We start from the raw sequence: 9,656 nt of genomic DNA, 5'->3' as shown, positions 1-9,656 counted from the left end.
GAGTTACTGAGCCAAAGGAAGGGAGAGTTGCCAGCCAGTTAACTTCTACAGCACTTGTGCAGAAAAGCGGACTGGCTCCGAGGTCGAAGAAACAATCTCTGAGTTTCCAGTGACCGCATCTGTCTTACGTCCAAAGCTGCCTTCACTTCCCACCCTGCACTCCAGCAGTCTCCTCCCTTGGATTGATTGGGTAGAATCCAATTCTGCTCAACAGTTTTGCAAAAACTGACCCCAATTATGATTTTTTAAAAAGGAATCTTTTTCCCATGAAAATATTTCCTCCACTTGTTCTGTTCTGTATGACCATTTCCAAGGTCCTATGGTGCTGTATCTAGAAAACAAGTGAGTATTCTCTTAAGCCAATTCACAGCCATACCTTTGGGCTGCTAAAGTGATATTCCCGAGCCAAAGTATCAGTGACATTGTGTGCACTTTTTACTTCCCTGTATTTCTTTTCCTGTTTTCACAGTAATAGGAGCTAAAGTCTAGAAGAAATAAGGGCCTTTGGTAAAGCATGGCATTGTCATCTGTTAGTGTGGGGCAGCAAAGGCCCGGAGACTCGTGGAATGGGCCTTGTGAAGTCGAGTCTTTCTGCCAAGTAAAAGGTCGGCAGAAAAATATTTCCACATAGTACATTACAGAATACTGGCGCCCATCCCATAATATTTTATTGGACATTAATTGTACTTATTAATTAAGACAATTAACTAACTTTTACTCAGAGAAAGGACTGGTGTGCTGCTGAGGGGAACAATGTGTACATCTTTTAGATGAAGCAGAAATATTAGATTAGCATCTTAAAGTCTCAGTCTACACAATCTTTCAAAATTGCAAATTAATTCTCATCTTGCTTGATTTTTTGCCATTGAAATTTAACTTCTATGTTGGTTCTTATAAATGCAAAATACAGAGATCAGAAATTTGGTAGAAAACTGGATGCTGAACGCCTATATTTAAAAAAGCAAGCAGGCTAAAATCTAGACTAGCCAAATAAAATGTTTACGATGCAATATTTTAATTCAAGAATGCACAGTAATCGTTGAAATAAATTGATGCATTAGACTATATTTGCTGCAACATAAAATGAAACTTCATAACAAGATTATGAAAGTGATTTTTATTATTTTGGTAATGCTGTCCAGTATATGTAAGATATAGATTTGTTTTAAATTTGGTATATCAAACAGTAAAAGCTACATCTTAATGCTGTTTCCCTAGAATCTATTTCGATTACAATTATGTACTGTAGCTGCTATATATATACTTAAAGCATACAGGGTAAAGCACAAAACTAAGAAAGGTTAAATAAGGTTAAATAAGAAGTTATCCTTGAGTTATAAACATCTACTAAAGTAGTAGTTGTATACAGCTAAAAACATGCAAATTAATATATAATGCTATGTAACTATTTGTTCTAATATAGATCTAGTATGAAAATATTAAGGCTGCAGTAACATTTCACAGGTAAAGGCTAAGTTCTGGGACATGAAAGCTTTTAGATAAGCCACAAAACAAACCTGAGACATCTTTCTGTTTTGGAAATAAAAGCAATTTTTCTTACAAAGTCAAAGCTTTATTTAATGAGGCATTTAATAAACAAAATAACTATTGCAATAAACTGGAGTAAAAGTGCTGACTTTAATGGCAATCAGTAATACATTCTATCTCTAGTAGAAATACAACGAGGTTTTCTGGTTAAGCCAATCTTCTGATTACTGTAGCCGCCAAATTCGGTTGTTTTTGTTCACTTTTGGTTGTTTTCCTTCCTTAAATTGTGTTATAAACATGTTAACTAAGCCAGGTAACCTCCAAGCACCTACCTTACTTTTTTCTATGTAAGCACAACTTTCTTTTTGCCACAAGCATCAGATGACGACTGAGCCTACATACATGAAAACAAATAATAGCACATCTGGACCTGGTTGACTTAATGAGGCATCCAGATTGGTACATGATTATTTTTGCTGTTACACATCTCTCAATCTAAATAAATGAACTACCGCAGCCCAAAATCACTGTCTCAGCCCTGCCGGGGTGTAACATTTTAGAATGCCCAGCGACAAAACATGTAAATGTACTGGGCAAGCCTGATGTCTATAGTTGACTTCAGTACCTTTAAAAAATATTGGCACCAATTTTTCATATTCAAGAAGCAAACCTATAAATCTTTTAAGTAAAAATTACATAAAGTTTTATAATAAAATATTCCAAACTACAAAACAGTCCTGCTATATTGTAGAAATTTAAAAATAGACTATTTGAGATTTAACACTACTGTACCAAACATCTTTTTTCTAAATGTTTATGATTTGAATTTTGTGCTCCAAATTAATTAATTTGGAATGGGGAGGAGGGGGAATGTTTAACCATGTTTCCTCCCTTCCATTCTGCTCTCTTTTCTCTTACCACCCACAAACACAACCATCATACAAGCCTTTCTTTGTGATTTTGATACAAAGATACCACAAAATTTAATAAGATGTAACAAGAAGTAAGCTGGCAGGACACTGCAGAACTTTCTTTGCAAGTTTAATTGTAAAGAAAATTGAAACTTACAACTTCACTTTGTACTTCTGCAATTTTCTATCATTTTTTTAAAGGTTTTTAGGTTATTTACATAAGCCAAATGCATACATTTTGGTAGAGCTTTATGCTTTCCCAGCTACCAAATTATTAATAACTGCTCACAGGGCTGGCCGTCTTAAAGCAACTGATCCGATCAGCTCCACTATCTTCCAATGCGATTCTTAAAATGGCTTCCCAAGACTATCTTCTGATTCTGACTTTCCAAAAAACAGACATTAATGTTAACTTTTAAAAAATTATTTAAAAGAGAAACTAGATCAGTTATAATGGGAGTTTCTCCTTTTTAAACCTAGCAAAGAGAACATCAGATAATTCACAGTCTTTTTCATCACTGATCAGGCAGACAGGTTAGATTTCTCTGCCTTCCACAGGGTACTGGTGATTTCCACTAACTTCAACTGAAATTCAATAATCAGAATGGCTTTAAAATGAAATTTAAATTTAAACATGCCAAGAGTCTGGAATTTTAACATATTAATTAAATCAGTTTCAAAAAGATTCTGTATTACACAATTTTAATTTAAAAAGTTATAAAATAAGACCACATCTTTGGATCTAATTTTGAGATTTGTCAGTTCTCTTTCAGGTTTGGGATGAGAAAAGAGACCTTGCTTGGTTTTCCTATGTCAAACATAGGGGGTTGTTTTAATCAAGCTCATTTAATGTATTTAATATTTGAGACACAGTTGAATTGGTTGTACTTTTCGATTTACAATATTATACAAGACATATTATTCAACCTTTTCTTGAACAAGATAATACTAACATACTACTAATGGACAATTATGTAATATATGTATATATATGTTGAATACTACTTGGTGACTTTCCTTTAACCTATGAGACTTACTGAAATCCATACATTACAATAACATAATTTAAAGCTTAGCTGGAAATTTGGTTTTGGGGATTCTTTTTTTGTTTCCTGGGGTTTTTTGCTCATAATTGAAATCTTGTATTTTGGCAACCAAGAGAGGTACAACTTCAGCTTGGAATTTTACAGTTGAACAATTCACACTTCAAAATTCCTGACGAATCACTGAAACCCACTATAATCACTAATTCAACTACTAATTTCTTTTTGAGCAACTGACCTTATGATTTATCCTAAAAAAGTAAGGAAGTATATCAGTAGGCAAAAAGATAAATCCGCCCGTAAATACTAGAGTCTGTCTAAGCTATTTTACTGAAAAGGTGAGAAGGGAATATCAGATGGTCTTTACCTTTCCCCTTAACACCCTCAATCACGTATCTTACACTGAAATGACTTGCCTTTGTATCTTCAACAATATACTCTGAAACTTTGCTTAATATAGTTTTCTATGGAGTAGATTTCTGCACATGGAAGATAAATCTTGGATCCCACCTAGAAATTCATGGTCACTGAAATAACTCTTCATTAGATAGTTTGTGTGCGTATGTATGTGCATGTGTTTTAACTCCAAAGAATGCTACCTTAAGAGATTTTTATTAGCAGGATCCAGTATAGGTATAAGAATTCTTTGGACCCTTTAACTCATTGACGCAAAAACTCTTCCAGGAGACTGTGCACAGCCCAGCACTCAGGAGGAGCTACTCAACATGGAGCACACCTCCCCTGAGGGCCAGTTGGTTTATGCTCACCTTAGAGGCTGAGAGGCACCACAAAACAGGGGCTAGAAAAAACTGAATTTTACTCCCCATCCCCCAAGACTTGAGTAGTTCTAAAATCTCTGCTTGCCTCCAGCTTCTCACTGGCAAGCTTCCTCGGCTTGTAACTTTTGGACAGCACTATCAAGGAGCTCCATGGACTCTCTGAGAGTGACGCTGATTTTAAATGGCTTGGGTTTAATGCTCAGGCCGTAAGTGAAATTAATTTTCGGGGGCTCATTTGGGTTGGCCCTGAAATCGCACTGGTGAGCCAGGATGGAGGTGAAGAGAAACAGCTGCATCTTAGAAAGCTCTTCGCCAATGCACCGCCGTCTGCCCACTGAAAAAATCATCACGCTGCTGGTCAGGTCCTTGTTGATGAAACCATCCTTGTCCAAGAATCGAGCTGGAACAAAGTCCTCTGGGTTAGGCCACTTCACTGGGTCATGATTCACAGACCACTGGTTAACAAAAACCACAGTGTCTTTGGGGATGTGGTAGCCCAAGATAGAGGTGTTGGCAGTGGTAGCGTGAGGAATGGTGACAGGCACAAAGCTGGAGAAGCGCATGGCTTCATAGAGAAAGGCCATAACATAGGGCAGGTTGGGCTGGTCGTCCATCCGGGGCAGACGGTCCCTCCCCACGACCTGATCCAATTCTGCCTGTACTTGAGCCTGCACGTCAGGGTACCTTGTTTGGGTTTTGATACAGAGGAAGAAAAACAAATGAGCAAAATTAATTCTTCTTTCATCTAGAAAGTACGTTACAATTTATTTTAATTCTACTTTTCTTTAAACAGGCCATCTAGGTCAGTGGTTGAACTAATATTTCTGGCAAAAAAAAAAAAAATCTAAAATAGTTTCCTAATTTCTTACTAAATTACAAAATGGACTTTAGCAATTATATTTCCCGTAATAAGCCTGGTGTGGCTAAAGTTCTCTCTCCCATTATAAGTCAAAAAATTAAATTTTCTCAGTCTAAACCATGATAATGGACAAGGCTGATGTCCATGGATAATTCCAACAGACATACTGTTCTCATTTTATATTACAATAACTGGTATCCTGATGGATAAAGCTACATACTGTATTTCCTAAATTGAAAAGCAAATTCCCAAAATTCATAAGATTATGGTGCAAATTGTACTATTTATTTGCTGCTGATTATATAAACTGGCACGATCCTTTTGGAAAACAAAATCTTAGTACAAAGCAAGATCCATAAAGGTAAACCCTCCCCCCTCATTTTAAAAACAGTTACCCATACCTAGAAATTTATATTTAGGAAATAATTTAACAGGTACAAAAATACGTGACCACCTCTATAGCTAAAATTTTTAAAATGCAATCAAGGTCAATGACCAAAAGCTCGATAAATGATTATATACAACTATACGTCATGATGGCAGAATTATGTAGCCATCAAAAATTAGTAAAATAAATATTAAAAGATAGGGAAATATCCACTACAATAATTCACAAAGTGTCAGAAGTCAAAAAACACGTAACTAATTATTGCAACTCTGAAAAAAACGTAAGCATGTGTGTGATGAAATTATGGGTGATCTAAAAAGGGCCAGATAGTGTATATTTTGGACTTGGTGGACCAAACTCTCTCTCGAAACTATTCGACTCTGCCTTGTGTTGTAGTGTGAAATCAGCCGCAGACAATACATAAATGAATGGGCATGGCTGTTTCAACAAAACTAATATACAAAAATAGGTGGTGGAATTTGCCAAACCCTGTCATATTGTCTTTTCACTAAAAAGAAGAAAAAAGTATTCATCAGCATATGACCCCAAAATTGTTTTATTTACTTTTGCTGCCCAATTGGAGTACAGAGAGAACTATTTACAGTTTAGTTCTAATGAAAAAGAAAGGTTGTTTCAAAAGATAAAATGCTTATCTGGGGATGCAAAGGCCCTATTCAACCATTCTGGGATGGCCTTTTCCCTGTCCATGGTTGACTTATGTTTATTCAATTTCTGCCCCCCCCCCACTGTTTCTATGATCTTAATACTGAAAAGCTATTTTAAATATACAAAAACGTCTAATTTGTGAAGATAGCTGTACAGTATTAAGGAAATACAGATTGCAGTGGATTTTAATAAGAAGCCGTCCCTGCCTTCCAAATACCGTACGTGGTGCCTGCAGATCCAGCATCTCCAACTGCTTACCTGTGCTCCAAGAAATGACACAACCAGGATTTCTGGTCTCTCATGCAATCAAGATTTGCCTTGGGCGTGACATTTGCCCGTGGGGTACGGTTTCCAGATAAAATACAAGCCGCCCAGTTAAATCTGAATTTCAGATAAACAGCAACTAATCCTTCAGTATAAGTAAGTCCCGTGTAAAATTTATTTTTCATTTACTAAATCTGGCGACCCGACGCCAGGGACCTGTGGAATTCGTGTGTGTTGGAGTGTAGCAGAGGTCGGCGCCTTTTTCAAGATATCACTGGGGGTCAGCTAACCGAGCCGAGGGCAGGGGTCCTGGGTACTCCGAATGCCTTTCTAGATGCTACTCTGCACTCGGTAAAAGTGAATACTTTTTACGCCTCCACTTCCCTTTCTCCTAGCGTCGCGGTTTTATAAATCAGCACTGCCCGCTGGTGTTTGGCCGCCTTCCGAAAGCCTCCGTGCGCTTCACGCGTCCGCCGGGCAAGCCTCGGCGGGCTTCCTTTGCCCGGGAACAAAGCCCTGACCCGCGTTTCGCTTTCAGCGCCAGGTCTGGGCGGCCTCGGATCCGGTCCGAAAACTGGCTGCGCCGAGGCTGCTGTGTTTAGCATATTTACCGCGTTACCCTTTTTTCGGAACCATTCCAATTTTGCTTCCAGCGAGCCAGGAAGAGAGACATTAGGGCTGATCTGCGGGCACTTTAAAAATCTTGGTTTTCAAGGGGGGTTCTTAGAAATTTGTGCCCATTCGCAAGCGGGGAAGGGAGGATAGCGACAGGATCGGAGAGCGGGGAGGTCGGGGCACCGCGCGGCGGGGTGTGCGCGCGTGTGTCTGGGCCCGCACCTTGAGGCCCTGGAGGTTGCTTTCGGGACGCGATCTCAGTTTTGAGTGGTGGGGACCTGGATCGAACCCCAAACCCCGCGGGCTGCTTACGACCTCAGCATGCCCCACTCCGCCCTTTTCAGAGGGAAAAAGGAAGTCCTGTCCCACGCCTCCTGGAGGCTTTACCTGACTAAAAGGAGGAGCAGCCACTGCAGCGCGGTAGACAGGGTGTCCTGGCTGGCGCCGAAGATATCGGTAACGGTGGCTGGCACGTCTTCCAAGTCTAGCTGCTTGCCACTGTCGCCGGGGTCCCCGGCCGCCTTCTTTTCCGCGGAAAGGATGAAGGCGTCCATCAAGTCTCGGGGGCCGGCCTCGGGCCGAAGGCTTTCCCGGTGCCTCAGGAACTTGTCGAGGACGAAGTTGCTGAAGTTGCGGTTGATCTGCTCGAACTGGCGGAAGGCAGTGCGCACCGGGTTGGGAAAGAGCTGCAGCCAGGGCAGCACGTCCACCAGGCTGCCCGCGCCCACGGTGCGCCCGAACTCCTCGTTGTGGCTGAGCAACTCGAGGAACTCGGCGTCGTCATGGCTGTAGCGGCAGCCAAAGCACAAGGCGCTCATGACGTTGGCCACGGCCACGACAGTCAGCTGCCTCGGGTCGAGAAAGGCGCCGCCCGCGCTGCCGCGCACCAGCAGAGCCACCATCTCGCGCACCTCGCCCAGCACGTGGCCCTCGAGGACGCGGCGGCTGTGCGGCTGGCTCGTGGAGAAGGCGCGCATAGTGCCATACGCCGCGCGCCGCCGCGTCTTCCAGTACTCGGAATAATGTCCGAAAGCCACGCTGCGGCCGCCGGACACCACGCGGAAGGAGGCGAAGGGCGGCCGGCCAGCGAAGACGGCACCCTGCTGCACCAGGGCCTGGTGGATGGCGCGCTCGCCATTCAGCACCACTACGGGGCAGCTGCCCAGGCGGATCTGGAAGACGTCGCCGTAGCGCCGCGCCAGGCGCGCGAAGGAGAGGTGAGCCACCCGGCCCACCGCCAGCGCGTTTCCGATCAGCGGCCACGGGAAGGGGCCTGGAGGCGCGGACCCCGGCTGCCGCCGCCGCTGCCTCAGCAGCCACTGGCTCACATGCACGGCGGCCAGCACCGAAAGGAGTAGCAGGAGCGTGGTCTGCTGGACGGACAGAAGGCTTAGCGGCCAAGGGTGATCCAGGCTGAGGCTGGTGGCCATGCTGGGGACAGAAAGGTGAAGGCGTAACACAGGTGTGCAGAGAAAGGAACAGGCGCCCCACGCCCCTGCCCCAGCCTCCCACTGCTGTGTGCTGTTGGGTGGAGAGGAGGCCGTGCGTAGGTCAGGTCAGGGCTGGCTCTCCGGAGAAGTAGCCAAAGACGCTCCTTCCCATCCCCAGCCCAGTCTCCCGTGGAGAAAAGAAGGGGCATGTTTCCACCTGTCTGTGACCCAGCGCCACCTCCCCCCCCCCCACACACACACCGGCGCTTAACGGTTCCTGCAATTTGGGGCCAACACCGCGGGCATCGAGGCGGTGGCTCTTGGTTTCCTTTAAAGTGCCTATCACCCCACCCCCGACCTGCAGGAACCCATCTGAAGAGGCCGCAGGAAGGCGGCTCCGCCAACAGACTGACCTGCGGGGAGACGCGGTTTGCAGTGGCGCTGGACAGCCGGCTCCGAGAAGGGGCTGGGGCCTTTACCCAGCGCAAGACGTCAGCCCGAGAGTCACCGGGAACCCGGAGGCCAGCCCTGCACACCTGCTGCCCGCTCTGGGAGCTTTAGCACCCACTCTGGAGTCTCTTGGCGTCCTCAGAGCCAGGAGCGCTTGGACTGGGATGAGGACGGAGAAAGGTGCCTCTTTTACCGAGCCCCGCTGCACCTGGGGCTCTGGCAAAGTCAGCGTTTTTTCACAGCGTTGGGATTGAGACTAGGGGGGTGATGAGCAGCGTCAATTCCCATGCCCCCTGCGCGGCTCTCACAGCTGGCGTCGCAGAGGTGTTTGCTCGCTTTGCAGAGTCAAAACGCGCCATCCCGCTGCTCCGGGTTTTAAGGACAGTGCAGAAGGAGGGGAAACGAGACCTGGCGGGGCGGGGCTTGCGGGGGGCGGGGCGCGCCGGCACAGTCCACACCGCTCGGACTCCCACTCGCTTCTGGGCGCGCGGGTGGTCCGGCCCGGCGTCAGCTGCGCACCCTGACGGCCTTGGAGCTCCACCTGCGGCTTCACTGGAAGCGACGGTGCGAACTCTTCCTCTGTCGGGTAGCGGCTCCTAATCACAATCGCCCCAAATCCAGACTACACGACTTCCCAGAACCGCGCTCGGGACGGAACCAGCCCGAGCCGCTGCGCTCTGGGTGGGAGCGCGCCCCACGCCCCGAGCACACGACCTCCCTTCCCTCTCCGTGACATGAGCTTTGTTCCCCAAGAGCATCGCGC

General features: G+C 45.0%; 1 protein-coding gene across 1 annotated transcript; it reads right to left on the bottom strand.

Moving 5' to 3' along the window:
* Nucleotides 1-3,773: 3,773 nt before the first annotated feature.
* On the bottom strand, nt 3,774-9,270 carry LOC105818018 (cytochrome P450 1B1). The gene is made up of 3 exons (XM_012653881.1): nt 8,857-9,270; nt 7,401-8,444; nt 3,774-4,905 (listed from the first exon to the last, which is right to left on the bottom strand). The coding sequence occupies exons 2-3, from the start codon at nt 8,441-8,443 to the stop codon at nt 4,317-4,319; spliced, it is 1,632 nt and encodes a 543-aa protein (XP_012509335.1). The 5' UTR covers nt 8,444; nt 8,857-9,270; the 3' UTR covers nt 3,774-4,316.
* Between the last annotated feature and the right edge of the window lie 386 nt (nt 9,271-9,656).

This window comes from Propithecus coquereli, unplaced genomic scaffold (genome assembly GCF_000956105.1).
Source record: "Propithecus coquereli isolate 6110/MARCELLA unplaced genomic scaffold, Pcoq_1.0 Scaffold43, whole genome shotgun sequence".
NCBI classification, from domain to species: Eukaryota; Metazoa; Chordata; class Mammalia; order Primates; family Indriidae; genus Propithecus; species Propithecus coquereli.
The sequence above is the reverse complement of the archived record's forward strand: the minus strand, read 5'-3'. Positions and strand labels throughout refer to the sequence as shown.